A 16,570-nucleotide genomic window follows, 5' to 3' on the forward strand; every position below is an offset into this window, starting at 1 on the left:
AACTAAGTTATAGATTTAACTATAGCTAGTAAAAAGGCATTTCTATAGTGTTATTTTAAGGCCTATAAGGCAGCTATTATAAGCAAGAATATTAGTAGTAGCTAGAGGTTAGCTAGATTATAGCCTATATATATAAGACGCCCCTTATCTAACTTAATAGTAACTAAAGCCTAATAGAGCTAGCCTAGCTAGCAGCCTAGCAGCTAACAGTAAGATAAAGCTATATTTATTATCTAATAGTTAACCCTTTATAGATTTACTAATCTATAGGATTAATTATAACTATTTAACTAGATAAGCTAGGATAGGTTAGATACCTATACTATTTATTACTTATCTTAAAAGGTCTAAAAGGGGTATAATAAGCAGGTATATAGGGTAGCCCTTCTAGAAAAGCAGGTTAACTTATTATAGGCCTAGTTAGATAATATATAGTTATATAAGAGGAAAAAGGTCTAACTATCTCCTAATAGCACCTTTACTACTATAGAGGATATAATCTAGGCCTAAAGTCTGGATACTAGTAATATAGATAGTCTAGATAAATCCGGGGCATCCGAATTGCCTAGCGAGGCCAAAAGTTATATATAGGTAGGCGGCAGAGATGGTGAAATAAGTGGTGATGATGGTGGTGATGATGGTGGTGATGATGGTGCAAATGTGGGGGTGGTGCAGAAGGGGGGTATTTGAGTTACAAGCTAGAGCAAGCCTCCCTTTAATATCCCTTTAACCTAAGGAGATCCTTTTATTGTGCTTTTTTATTATTATTTATTCTTTAAATAGTAACTGATGTCCTAGTGCTTTGTAATATTTTAATTGACCGGTCCGTATTTGTGATACTGCGTGTTTGTATGTACGTATTCCTTGCCTTTTCTTAAGAGCTACTATGATGTTTTATTAGGGTTCAAGAGATGCTTCCCTAGTTTCAAGCAGAATCACATCTAGGGATTCAGTGTGTTGCACTAAATAAAATACCGGATGGGGTTTGAATGCATCTTGTTCTAGAAACGTTGTGTCTCTTTCGTCAGTCAAGCTTAGCTGCTATTCTAGTTTTGAATTCTTGTATCCTCACACCAAGTTATAGAAAACCACATAATAGTTAAATCTATTAGGCTTATCAGATTAATATGGCAGTGATTCAGAGTACTTCTTATGGAACTCTACAACCTGTCTCTGAATTGCCTCAAGATATTTTGACATTTGGCTTTCTGTAATGTCGCCTAATCCGCGAAACTCCCAGAGTGCAACCTTGCGTTCTGAGCCTAGAGCGGTCTCAAAAGACTTCCCAAGCCGACTAAAGCCACCGATCTGGCCGTCGAAATGCTTTTCATCCCATTCGCTGAGAGCATCTGGGAGGTCAGGACCACCAGTAGATGTAGACTGAATACTGTCAATCCACTCCTTAACAGTCAAAGGATCTTTTCCGCCCTCAAGCGACCAAGCCAGCTTTTGTAGCTTTCCATTCGGCTTAGGCTTTCTATTGTCCCCTGTATCGTCACAGAATTTCTTGTCTAGCCTAGGCGTCTATCAGTTAGTATATTATTTATAACTCCCTTCTGGTGTTTCTTCCAAGTGCTTCATGCATTTCCTACTTACTGAAGCTGGCCATCCATAGTGTTTCGATAACACGCCAGATGTTCAAGAATATCCCACAGCTTAACATCCTTAGGCATCTTATCCCTGACTAGACTGAAAACTGAAGTCCAGTAGTGACGCGGCATGATCCATATCAAGCCTTTAGGCCCTAACGAGTAAATGAATTTCTTGCCTGGTTGGTAGAAGGGTGCACTAAGCTCTCGTGCGGCTCTCATAGTCGATGATACGAGCGACAGGAAACCAAGCATGTCTTGCGTAGCCCAGTGCGAACCACCAGTTGCCTCTCGCAAGAACTGGTTAGAGTCTATCCAGCTTTTCTGGATATAAACTAAATCCGGTGTAGGAGAAAACCCTACTAATGGGTTGCTTTCTTTCTTGACCGCTATAGTCAAGAGATCTTGTATACCCTCAAGCATAAGAGGCGCTGTAGCTTGTAGATTCCATATAGCCTTGTCAGGCGATTTGGATATGAAAGGGAGCTGTCTGGGCTTCCAAGGGTTGCACACGTCCTTCTTGCCTTGATTATTCTGGACCCAAACTTGTTTAGCGGAATCAAGGAAACGCTATAATATAATTAACGCGTCATACTCTATATTGCACGAAACGATTGTTACTTGCCATACTTTCTTTGATCTCCTCACTTATGCCTTTCAACACTTCCAGATCACCTAAGTCATAACGGATATCGTATTCAGGATTCAACCTCGAAGTCTTGGCTGGCGTATCATCCACACCGAGGAACCAGTTGTGGCCTCTTTGGCCTTCTACTTGATGGCCTTTCATAGCATAGTAGTCATCCTCTGAACAACGAAAGTTAAAGAGGGACATATCAAAGCTTTCTAATTCAAACCCAATCTGCGATTTGCTGGCTTGCGCTAGGTGCAGCTGTAAAACATAGATAGTAAGGAATAAAGTCCGTCGAGAAAACATAATTAACGACTTATAATCAGGTGTAAGGATATATTACCTGTATAGGTCTACAGGCAAGTCTATATGCTCTTTAGGGGCTTGTTATGCACTTATAGTTTGATCATAGCCTGTTACTGACTTAATGGCTTACAGTGCGCCTTATACCTAGCTTAACACCGTAAGAAAAATTGCTTTTATTATGTATATGAAGCTGTTAAATGTGGCGGAGTTACATGGGAAATGCGTGATTAATGCGCGGCGACTGCTCGGGGAATAGGCAGTTAATTAGCCCTACTTTAGAAATAAATTAGCTAATTAAAGGCCTAGGATTATTCTAGGATTTCTCTTACAAGAGAGAGGTAATTATAGTACTTTTTATACATCTTTTTAGACTACTATATAATATTAGTTCATTAATTGATTACTCCCTTATATTAACAGCTTTGGTACTATTACTTTCTTATATTTCTTTTATATAACGTATTTATTTTTATATTTAGTAACTTTATCTTTTATATTACTTAGTTTAGTCTTTATTTTTTATATTTTATCTTTTAGGCTACAGTCATTCTATTTAATTAGGTACTATATATTAACGTTATAACTTACTATTTCTAGTTCTATCTAGTTAATATTTTAGTGAACTTTTATTACTACATATAGATAGGTTGATATACCACTATAGATTATATCCAGCGGGCGCGAAACACAGATACCGGCAATATCAGTAGTCCGGATAAACCCGGCGCGTCTGAATTATCTAGAAAAGCCGAAAGTTATATTTTAGTAGGCAGCAAGCCTGAGGAACTAAGTAGTGATAGTAGTAGTAATAGTAGCAATAGATAGTGATAGATACGCAGGATATAGGGCTGCGCAGTATCTAGGGTAGAGTAGTTCACTACGCCTATTAGAAGAGTAATAACTTAGTTTTAGCACTATTAAATATATAATTAAATAAATAATATATTTATTTTCTTTAAACTTTTCTTATATATATATAATTAAATAAGTAATTACTAGGTTTTAGTATTATTAAATATATAATTAAAAAGATAATATATTAATCTCTTTAACATTTTCTTATATAACTATAATTAAAAAATCTTTTAATGTATATAAAAATGATTAATGTAATATAAAAGTAGAGTCTTAAGTTCATGAAGACACATGTTACGCGTTTTACATAAATTTCTATATAATCAGAAGATGTCCCGACTGAGTTACGCATTTGCCGCTGGACGGTTGCCACGTTGCATTTGGTCTTTCCATCGTCCGCACTGACCAGTCCCTGCGACCATGGCGGCAGACAATTGGGTGTACGACATCACCAGCGACGACGAAGATGATGGCCAACGTTCAGACATCTCCTTTCCCAACAGTGAGCTGAATCATGGCATTGGTTCCCCACCCAGCCAGCTTTGCCCCATTCCAGGGGCGCTGTCATTCCTTAACTACCACGAGTGGGCTCCGGGCCAGTCATACGATCAACAACCCCCTCGTTGGATGCTCTACTATACCTCACCCTATATACGAGCCACCCCCACATCCAAGCCATCCGAAAATCCCGCACCTGTCAACAACATCACCTTTTTCAAACTATTATAACAATATCCATTCACATCCAAACAACGCCATTTTTTCAGAATACCTTCTTCAACCCATCATAAAGCAATATACTAAAGATAAGCTCCAACAGGCCCTTGCCGAAGTGCAGGGTGGTTACCCTATTCGCAAGGCTGCTCAGAAATAGGGTATACCATACTAGTCACTTTAATATTATTATAGGCGTCAAAGCAGAAACGCTGCCTTCATCCATAAGCAAAATCTATCCTAGACCCAGGAGAATAACCTAGCTGCCTATATCTACCTTTAAGAATCCCTTAGCAGACCCCTTAACTATTAGCAAGTAAAGGGCCTAGCAGAGCGTATAATAGGCAATAGGCAGTAACGTATAAGGAGAAAGTAGATACGCCAGTTTAAGTAGCAAAACCTATTAATTAGAACCAGGCTATCTATAGTAATAGATACCTAGCGATAGGCAGCCTATTCTCCTAAGGGTATCTAGGATTTCTTCTACTGTCTTACTAGTATCTCTGCTATCTAGGGAATCTATTTATCTAACTAATAGAATATAGATAAAACTAGTATAATAGAGAGTAAAGGAGCTAATAGGCTAGTGCTAGGTTCTTTAGTATAATAATATATCTAGAAAAAGCAGCTAGGATCCTAGGTATAGGTATCTATTATTAAGTGTGTAGCTGCTAATAGAAGGTCCTTATACCTACTAGTTATATATAAAGGTAAGTTAGTTTAGGCCTAGTGGTTCCTATCTAACTTATCTAGATATAAAGGATAGCACTTTAAATATATAGAAAATAGCTAGATAACTAAGAAAACTACCCTTAAATAGTTAAAGAAGGTCTTTATCCTAGGCACTATACTTAGTAAGCTAGAGGCAGCTAGACTACTAGTTCTTAATAGGCATTAAAGCTATATATCTATTAACTTTATATAGGAATACTAGTAGTATTATATCTATCTGTTATTTCTACTGCTACACTTCTCTACTGTCCTCTAACCTCTAGATATAGCTGTTTTTAGCCTATTAAAGCAGGCCTATTATAAGAAGGTTAGTTATCTAGATAACTAGATAACAGATTTAACTATAGCTAGAAAAAAGGCATTTCTAGAGTGTTATTTTAAGGCTTATAAGTTAGTAATAACAGACTAGAATATTATAGCTAGCTAGAGGGCAGCTAGATTATAGCTAGTTACTATAAGGCGCCCTCTATCTAACTCCTTAATATCTAAGGTATTATCTAGCTAGCAGACCAGCCAGCAGACAGCTAGCCTAGCAGCTAACAGTAAGATAAAGCCGTATCTATCGTCCTATAGTTAACCCCTTATCAGTCTGCTGACTTATGGCATTAATTACACTAGTTAAGCTAGCTAGCTAAGTATAGGTTAGATACCTATACTATTTGTCACCTATCTAGAAAGGTGCAAAAGGGCTATAATGAGCAGTCATCTAGACTGGCCCTTCTAGAAAGGTAAGTCGCTGTATTAAAGGCCTAGTTAGAAGACTAGCGGTCACGCAAGAGGAAAAAGGTCCCTTTATTGCCTAACAGCACCTTCGCCACTATAGAGCATATGCGGCGGGCACAAAATACGGATGCCGGCTAAACAGATAGTCCGGATGAATCCGGCGCATCTGAATTATCTAGCAAGGCCGAAAGTTGTATATGGGTGGGTGGCAAGCCCGAGGAATAGGTGGTGATAGTGGTGGTGATAGTGGTGGTGATAGTGGCTTGGATATAGGGGTGGCTCGTATATAGGGTGGGGTACAGTACTGCATGTATATTGTACTGTTCCTTATTCCCTAGATAAGACGTTGAACACTAGGGGAGGTAACTTGAAGCTGGCGTGTAAATAATACAACTACACCACGGGAATTTGCAGTAAGAAGGCAGATTTAGAGGAGTAAGCAGGAAACAGAGACATTACTTATAGGCTTCAGGGGGACAAAGGAACAAGTCTAGAAGTGTATATGTAGACAGCTGTCGTAGCCCTTTCGGCTCTGCCACCCGGCGTAATAATTGTGTGTGTCTGTAGGGACTATGTTATAAATCCATGCCGCTACAAGTTCTAGAGCAAAGTACAAAGTAGAACGTTATTTTGCTACAATTAATAGTTCTAAGGAGAATAGCAAACTAGGAGATTTATTTTAAAATTAGAAAACATTTAATCTTATACTAAAATTAGTAAGGGTCTTAAAATAGAAGTCATGTAGCAAGACTAGGCCGTCCGTCTCTATATTGTGATAGAGATTTACCTTAAATTAACGCATAGCTATATAAAGGGTAACAATCTCTTTTAAACCTACAACACTTTAAGAAATCACAATAAAACCGTCTAGTAGCAAACTCTTAATTTTATTCTCACCTGTTTATGTTTTCTCTTATCTCTATGCTTTTCTATATATAACAGCAAAAGTATTAGCTTATACGTAAGTAGAATAATTAAACAGAATCTTACTAAACAGAACTATACTATCTCCTCCTAGATTTCTACTAAGGTAGTCTAGCTAAGGCTAAGGTTTCTAAGACAAACTTATTATAAATCTTCTCTCTAGTAATAACTATAATTTATACGCTAAGTAGCCTCTAGGAGAGCAGGTTAATAAGTTTTTTACTTCTTAAGGTAGCTTTAGGTAATCTTATTACCCTGTAACTCCCCCACCCTATATCCAAACCACCCCCACATCTGAACCACTATCATCACTACTATCGCCACCACTATTACTACTTATTTCACTATCTCTGCCGCCTACCTATATGTAACTTTCGGCCTCGCTAGGCAATTTAGATGCCCTAGATTCATCCGGACTATCTATATTACCGGGATCCAGACTTTAGGCCTAGATTATATCCTCTATAGTAGTAAAGGTGCTATTAGGCAATAAGCAGACCTTTTTCCTCTTATGTGACCGTATATTATCTAACTAGGCCTGTAATAAGTTAACCTGCCTTTCTAGAAAGGCTGCTCTAGATACCTACTTATTATAGCCCTTTTATAGCTTTCTAGATAAGTAATAGATAGTATAGGTATCTAACTTATCCTTACCTAACTAGATTAACTAGTGTAATTAATGCTATAGATTAGTAGATTAATAAGGGGTTAACTATAGGATAATAGATTTAGCTTTATCCTACTGCTAGCTGCTAGGCTAACTTAACTACTAGCTAGCCTAGATAATCTAATAGGCCCTAGTTACTATTAAGTTAGATAAGAGGCGTCTTATATATATAGGCTATAATCTAGATAACCTCTAGCTACTACTAATATTAATAGATATAATAGATACCTTATAGGCCTTAAAATAACACTTTAAGAATACCTTTTTACTAGTAATAGTTAAATCTATAACCTAGTTATCTAGATATCTAACCTCCTTATAATAGGCCTACTTTAATAGGCTAAAGATAGCTATATCTAGAGGCTAGAGGATAGTAAAGGCGTATAGTAGTAAAAATAGTAGATATATATTATACTACTAGTATTACTATATAAAATTAATAGTTATATAGCTATAATACCTATTAAGAACTAGTAGTTTAGCCTCCTCTAGCTAGGCAGGCTTAGTGCGTAAGATAAAGACCTTCTCTAGCTATTTAAGGGTAGTATTATTAGTTATCTAGCTATTATTAGTTACTATAAATTACTATAGCTTATATATATTAAGGTTAGATAAGAACTACTAGGCCTAAAGTAATTTACCCTTATATATAACTAAGGGGGGTAAGAAGCTACTAGTAGCAGACACACACTTAATAATAAATACCTATACCTAGGATCCTAGCTGCTTTTTCTAGATATATTATAATGCCTTAGAGCCTAGCACTAGCCTATTACCCCCTTTACCTTTTATAATACTAGTCTTATCTATATTCTATCTATTAGATAGATAGATCCCTTAGATAGTAGGGATACTGCTAAGGTAATAGAAGAAATCCTAAATAACCTTAGGGGAATAGGCTGCCTATTACTAGGTATTAATTACTCTAGATTAGAGGGTTCTAATAGATAGATTTTACTATATAAATTAGGCTATCTATTTCCTCCCTATAGGAGGATACCTATTACTTATTATACGCTCTACTAGGCCCTTTACTTATTAATAGTTAATATATTTACTAAGGGACTATTAAAGGGTAATATAGGCAGCTAGATTATCCTCCTAGGCCTAGGATAAGTGCTGCCTATCTTTAAAGGCAGTATTCCTACTTTACTTACTAAAGTATTAATACTAAAGTGTTACATATAGTATACCCTATCTATAAGTAACAGCCTAGAGGCTATACTGCCTAGACTGTATATCTAGGAGGGCCTGTTAGAGCTTATCTTCGGAATATTGCTTTATAATAGTTTAAAGAAGGTATCCTAAAAAAATGGCGTTATTTGGCGATAAATGGTAATTGTTGTGATAGTTTGAAAAAGGTAGTGGTTTTGATGAAGGAGGGGAAATGCGGGAATTTCAGGTGGTTTAGATGCGGGGGTGGTTCGGATATAGGGTGGGGGAGTTAATATTAAGAAAATAGACATGTTACGCTCCCTAACACTAATAAACCCTTAAATAGAGGCATAATCTCTATTTATAGCACATTATCTCTAAGGGCTATAGGCACTTTGTTTAACGTATATAAAAAGTAGACAGCTAATAGAAAAGGTAGTAATAAATAAGGTACGCTTCTTACTACATAGAACTATAATAACAGCTAGTGTTATTAGGTTAATAACAGACAAATCTTAACCTAAAGGTAATATTAGTTTAAGAAAGTAGCTACAGCCCCCTAGGGTGCTAATCTCTAGTGCCAAGCAGATATTTAGCTTCTAAAGGAGCTTCTTAAGGGAAGCCTTTACAGTATCTATTTTATCTAGACGTAGCTAACCCTTACGCCTAAGGCAGCTTAGGCTTTAGACACTAGTAACTATAGTAATTTCCCTCTTAATAGATCACTAAGCTAAGCGTAATACTTAGCTAGAAAAGAAGTTATAAAGGCTAAAATATATAGCAGCTATGCCATAATTTAAATTATAAGCAAGAGCTTAGGGTTATACTCTAGGCAAGATACCTTTATTATAGGTCAAGACATTAATAAGATTAGCATTAAATAATAACTAGAGAACCCTTTCCTAGTGTTAGCTACTAACTAAACCTAATGCCCTACCGTTCCATACAATTCAACCCAATCATAAGAACTCCAGTATTAAAAGGCATCATTAAGTAGTCAATAGCAAGGGCGCAGTACGCAGGATAGTTCTCTTAGTTACTATTATAAATTACAAAATATATTATTTATAAAAGCGCACTAGACTATATAATCCTTTCTAACAGCTACTACAAGGCAGTAAGGTTATACTTATAGTAGCAAAGTAGATTCGCTCTAATAGTAGTCCTCTACTACATAATAATAGCATACCTAATATAGAGCCCTGCTTTTAATATTACCTCCCTTAGAAATAATATAAGTAACTAATTATATAATAATTATATTAAGCAGGCTTAGATAACTAACCTATACTATTTATTACTAGACTATATATTCATATTATTTATCTATATAAGGACGTTAGTTAGTAATAGCCTTATAATATAATAACATAGCTATATTAAGTTAGAACGTATTAACTATTAAGCAGTAATAAGCAATAAAGCCCTAAGACAGTAACTAAGTAGACCTTCTTGTTATTAGTAGCGGCGCAGCTAGCCTTACAGCTACAGTGACAGCTACGCAGCTTAGGTTAACTACAATACTTATTAAGTAAACTAACAAGATAGGCAGCACAACCTCCTACTCTAGGGGCACTATATAGATTCTACAGAATACAGTCTTAAAAGAAGCAGGGGTTAATAACTAATATAAAGATACTTACTAGTACATAGTAGACTTACTTATACTAAACAGCAGTACTAGACCAGAGTCTTTACCTAAACAGATTATTACAGCTTTTCTAACACACAGACCACATATAGTAGACCTTTTACAAGGTTCAGGTTTCAAATCAAGAGCCTCCCCTATTCTAGATTACTACCCTAAAGTAAAAGGCGCCATAACTCTAGGTAGACACACACTAGACCTAAGGCCGTTTAACGCTACTGCCTTAAAAAGATAGGCTAATCATTTACGCCACACTAACTTCTCAGCGCCAGCCAAGTACTTCCACAATTTTCACACTCTTACATAGCCTCACGCTTCTATACCTAACTTTCTTCAAGCCAGCTAGATACAGTTCCAGGCTTAGCTTTAAAGTAAGGTAATAAATAAGCTAACATATATAGGCTACTCCCTTATTACTTAGCTTTTAGTAATTTACCTTTATAAGAAAGGTACAGGGTTCTAGATTAAACTAAACACTAGGTTAAAAAAGCTTATTATTAAAGACAAAGCTGTCCACAGCGCTATCATAAAGTCAGAAAATAACAAAGTTATTAAGGTTAACGCCTAATATAAGGTTATCCTTATAACTAGTAGATTTACTTATAGTAAAACGCTATAAAAAACACACTTACCTTTAACAGGTGTTAAATAGACACTAACACAGCCTAAAGGGGATATTAGGGCCGCGCTTAAAGCAGGACAGGTTATTAGTATAGAAACCTTACTTATAGGTAAAGCGTAGTAGATCCCTATAATAATTAACCTAGGTAGCAGGAAGCTAATAACTACTCTATTTAAGCTATACAAGCCACACTATATTATTATTAATAAGTAAGGATATAGGTTATTTTTAGAAGCTAATCTATATAAAGACAGCAGCTATGCGCTCTACAAAGGATATACTAAAGGCAACGCTACCTAGCTTATTCTTAACTTAACCTATTATTAGCAGTATACGCTAGGATTACTTGGCCCCAGGGCCAAGCTAACAGATACGCTAGGGATAAAATACATGTACCGCGCAGACACGTTAAGAGATTTAGCACATCAGATCAATATGCAAGCCAATAGGCTTACGCTTATAGTTAAGAAGTAGAACACTATATATAAGCAAGGCGTAGATATAGAGTTTTATAAGGGTTAAAGCAAGTACTATTTATTTATCAGGGATCGGCGCGCAAGGCAACCCAACATAGGACAGACCCGTTACAAAAGCCCCGTTTTATGCAATTACGTTGAAACCAGGAGACGCCAGCACAAAAGGCAGGCTGTTAACAGACCAATTAGCGCGCGTAGTGGACACGGAGCGGTCGCCTATTGTTGGCTTGTATCCGTACGCAGCAGGCAATTCGTCCGCGTCGGTCATAGGCGCCACGTCGCTAGGCACAGGAGTTACGCTCAGTCCAGCAAATAGACGACCCTCATGTAGTTAGAGTAGGTTTCACCTTCGCGCCCAGGGATCATTCAAGCAGGTCACGCAAACAAAAGCGTCATTTTCATTAGCAGTATCAGTATCATATATAGAGTGCTAAGAATCTATAGTAAAGACAATATGCCTACTAATTACATAGTAAGATGCTATTATAGTTAGCACCTTTTATCTAGGAAAGTAAATAATAACCTTTGCTTTGCCTTGTTAGTAGGAACGTTTATAGTACTCTACTACGTCTTTAATTCTAATAGCAGCACTAATAACAAAGCTTAGATAAACTTTACTACTACTAATAAGGTTAATTAGTAACAGAGCATATGCCTTAGGATCCACAGCTCCTCCTTAGAAGCTTAAAGCCTTACTAAAAAAAGTTAATATAAGAAAAGAAACTATAGGCAAGATTACGTCTGTATATAAAGCTCTAGGCAATCTGTCCTGTAATTTAAAGGCGCCTAACTAGCCTATGCCGCCTCTAAGATAGGTTATATTTACTATTTGTCTAATAACTATATCTGCCTCCCTTTCTAGATCTAAGTTTAATGCTTCTATACCTACGCAGTTAACAGACTATATTACGCCTTTAGGCTTATTATACAGAATCTAAGCTATAAGGTTACCTTTTATAAAGTTTACTAGGATAGCACTAATTAAAGCAGCAAGATAAAGACATTACTTAACGTAGGTAATAACATAAACCCTAGAGGCACCCTAGAGGATAGCAGAATAGGCTACAAGAAGCCTAACAGGACCTACACTAAACACAGCAATAGAATCCCCTGCCTAGAAACCAGAATAATCAATCCCAGCCTATCCCGTCACAAAGATATTAGATACAGTAAGGTAGTCTTACTTAGCTATTAAGTTAGTTATTTTATACGTTAACAGTATAGGGATAAGGTTTATATTAGCAAAAGGAATCTTTATATACTTAGCTATAAATTAATTAGCGTCTATAACTAGCAAACTTAGTAATAATCTAATATAAGTCAATTCTATACACTACAGTCCCCTAAGTCTAATTACGCTGTTACTAAAACCAAAGTAATCTATTACAGCTAGGTCTATTTCTAAGTTACCTAGAGACATAGTATTAGGGACTACCACGTAGTCCCTAACTATTGAGGATAATACTATATCTCCTATTACTAGGATATACCTAACAGCCTTATAGCCTATTATCGATAAGGGATTACTACTTATAAACCTATAATAAATATATAAGTCTAATCTATAAACAGCAGACGTAGTTATCTACATAATAGCATCTGTTTTATTAAGAATAACAGGTTAGGTAATATCTTAAACGTTTATTCTAAAGGGCCTGCTATTATAAATAACGCTACGTATTATTTTGTTTAGACAGGGAAGGTAAACAGACATTTCTCTAGATTAAAGTCTTCTAGAGTTATTTAAAAAAGAAATAGAACAGATACCGTGGTTCTAGCTCTTAGCATAACTAAAAATATTAATAAAGCATTATATAGTAACTCCCCTACCCTATATCTAAACCACCCCTACATCCGAACCACTATTATTACTCCTATCACCACTACTATTACCACTTATTTTACTATCTCTGCCGCCCACCTATATATAACTTTTGGCCTCGCTAGGTAATTCAGATGCCCTAGATTTATCTAGACTATCTATACTACTAGGATCCGCCGGACTTTAGGCCTAGATTATATCCTCTATAGTAGCAAAGGTGCTATTAGGAGATAGGCAGACCTTTTTCCTCTTATGTGACTGTATATTATCTAATTAGGCCTATAATAAGTTAACCTGCCTTTCTAGAAGGGCTACTCTAGATACCTACTTATTATATCCCTTTTACACCTTTCTAGATAGATAATAAATAGTATAGGTATCTAACCTATCCTTATCTAGCTAGGTTAACTAGTGTAATTAATACTATAGATAAGTAGATTAATAAAGCGTTAACTATAGGATAATAGATTTAGCTTTATCTTACTACTAGCTACTAGGCTAACTTGTCTATTAGCTAGCCTAGATAATTTAATAGGCCTTAGTTACTATTAAGTTAAATAGGGGGCGTCTTATATATATAGGCTATAATCTAGATAATCTCTAGCTATAACTAATATTAGTAAATATAATAAATACTGTTATAAGGTTAACTATTACCTAGGTTATTAGCGTTATAATTAACACTAATCTAATAGAGAAACTATAGCTAATTAACTATAGATCTACTAGGGGATCTATAGGGTATTACCTACTAATTTTACTATGTAACACCTATAGATAGTTTCTCTTCTTTACGTATAATTTAAAACTAGTATTTACCCCTATTATTTATTAATTACTTATTAATACATATAGTTAACTATATTACTAAGCCTAGTAATTCTAACACTAATTAGTAGTTAAATACTACTATTTGCTACTATAGATTAGTAAGGGCACTAGAAGAGGTAATTCTTCCTTTTTAACTATTTATAGAGGCCTAGAGTAGGCTTACTAAAAAACGCTACTATAAATACCCTTATAATAAAGGTTATACTATATACCTATTATAAGTTAATTTATATTAATAGTAACTTATCCTCTTAACTTATAGAGAGACATATAGATTTATATCTATTATATAAGTAAATTAAGTTTATTAGTATTTAAGAGGTTAATCTTAACTATAAAAAAGACCTTACTTTACGTACTAATTTACTATTAACTAGTAACTACTACTAAGCTACTTATTATTATTACTTTTTTTATTATAAGCCTAAGTAGCTTACTAACTCTTTTTTTTATATATCTTTTCTTATTTTTACTAAGTTATTTCTTATTACTAATATAACAGCCTATTTATTACTTATAAGCTTACTAAAAGTAAAGTTTCTTTTTTTAACCTATAAGTCTTTATAGTTACTTATACTACTAGTAGTAAATTCTCTAACAGACGTATACGCTTTTTAATAATAGTTAAGGGAAACGCCTATAACTAAGGGGTAGTTAGGCTAACAGAGGGTAATTATAAGTAAGTAAGCTAAGATAAGTAAGCGTAAAAAGGATACTATAAGCACTATATAAGGTAGTAGCACTACTAAGCAGCCTAGTGTAATTTACCTTAAGTACGTGTTACTACCTAACACTACTAAGGAAGTAGAGGTAATTATAGAAAGATACTAAGTACCTAAGAACTAAAAGAATTTATACTTACTAACTAATAGTAAAAAAACTATATTACTAAGTTACTACTAGATCTTATAACTACTAAGTAAAAGAATACACTTATTATAATAGCTATGTTTTATATTACTAAATATATGTACTATAACTATCTCTATAAAATACTTTAAATAAGGCGTAATTTAACTTTAAAAATTAGTTAATTAAAGACTTTAAGCTATTACTACATAAAGTTAGTAATAAGCTATATAACTATATTATAGGCAATAAAGTATAGATTAATTAAATAAAAAGCTTTATAGTTACCTTATGTCTTTATAAAGCTATATAAGATAAGTTATATATTATATAAAATAGAAAGTTAATTATATTTACTTTATAAAAGATCTAGTAGTTTAAGAAGTAACTAATAGATAAAGACTTTTATAAAGATATTACTAGTATAGTAAAGTTACTTATTAAACTTATAGAAAAGGCTAGGTAGGCTTCTATTTATAAATTACTAATAGCTACCTTAGTAACCTTATATAATAACTTATTATTTATACCTCCCCCTACCTTATTACTATAGAAACCTTAAATAACTATAGTAATTTAAGAGAATTAAGTCTAGTAACGCCCCTTACCTATAGTAACACTAACTACACCTAAAGTAATAATATTACAGCTAGAGGGGTTATATAGGGGATATACAGATAGGAATAAGGTTATAGTGTAGTTTAGTAGCTAGTGTGCACTACGCCTTAGTAGTAAGTGCGCTATAGCTATAGTAGTTAGTACACTACGCCTTAGTAGTAAGTGCGCTATAGCTATAGTAGTTAGTGCACTACGCCTTAGTAGCTAAGGCCTTAAGCCTTAGTAGTTAGTGCACCTATACCCTAGTAGCTAGTAAACCTTATAGCACTAAAGGACCTACTAAAAGGTAGGGAATAAGAACCTCTAGTTATAAGAACTATTAGGTAACTTATAAATAAAATAAATAGCTATATAATAGCTAGTAAGACTACTAGCCCCTTAAGGTAGATTTTTTTCTTTTTTACCTTTAAATTCTTATAATAAGAAATATAGTTATATATCTAACTAATATAGTATTACTACTATAACACTATTTAAAGGTTACCCTTACTTTCTTTAGAAATAAAAGTATAATATCTTAAACCTTTTTTTCCTTACTAGACCTTAGCCTAGCCTCTCCCCCTTATTACTTTATTTTAGGCTTAGTTATATATTAGCTAATACTACTTTTAAACTTCTTTAAGTTAGATATTAATTACCCTTATAAGTGTATAATTATTTAATTATAGTAATAAAACAGGTGACCTACGTACTCTTTTATATAGTTATATTTCTTAGTAGTTATAAGCCTAGCTCCTAGTTAATCTTAATTAACTAAGTTTAATATATAGTTATAACACATATAATAGAGGGTCTTTACCTAGGAATCTAGGGTTTCTACCTTACATAACATAACGTGTCTAAGGTCTATAAGCTTTATAAGCCCTTAAGGGGGTAAGTTAGATATTAATTACCCTTATAAGTGTGTAACTATTTAATTATAGTAACAAAATAGGTGACCTACGTACTCTTTTATACGGTCGTATTTCTTAGTCTTTATACTTTCCCCTTATTACTAAGATAGCCTAATTTACTAATAGAAGTAGCCCTTTAGTATTTAATACTAAAATAATAACCCTTACTTAAAACCTTACCTCTAATTAATGAAGCACCTTCTTTTTAGATAATAAAGCTAAAGACTTACAAAAATTTAACTTTATACTTTACCTCTAAGAATTAAACCTTAAATAATTCCTTACTAATACTAACTAAACTACTTATAGTTAATACTTATAGCACTATATTAATAGCCTACTTATACCTATTTAAGTTACTAACTAGTCTTTATTTAGTAATAAGTAAAAAAGAAAGTTTACTAAGGAAGAATTTAAGGCCTTATATAAAGAAAATCTAGCTAATTTATATAGTTAGGTATATTACTAACTTACTTTAGATTATACTTAGTAAAACTTAAAGCTTAAATTAAGCT

The 16,570-nt window shown here is 34.2% G+C and overlaps 1 protein-coding gene across 1 annotated transcript; it reads right to left on the bottom strand.

Moving 5' to 3' along the window:
- Window positions 1-1,122: 1,122 nt before the first annotated feature.
- GLRG_11892 (uncharacterized protein) lies at window positions 1,123-1,673 on the bottom strand (the record flags this gene model as incomplete). The annotated part of the gene is made up of 2 exons (XM_008102575.1): window positions 1,123-1,516; window positions 1,597-1,673. The coding sequence occupies 2 exons, from the start codon at window positions 1,671-1,673 to the stop codon at window positions 1,123-1,125; spliced, it is 471 nt and encodes a 156-aa protein (XP_008100766.1).
- Between the last annotated feature and the right edge of the window lie 14,897 nt (window positions 1,674-16,570).

Source organism: Colletotrichum graminicola (assembly GCF_000149035.1).
Source record: "Colletotrichum graminicola M1.001 genomic scaffold supercont1.174, whole genome shotgun sequence".
NCBI classification, from domain to species: Eukaryota; Fungi; Ascomycota; class Sordariomycetes; order Glomerellales; family Glomerellaceae; genus Colletotrichum; species Colletotrichum graminicola.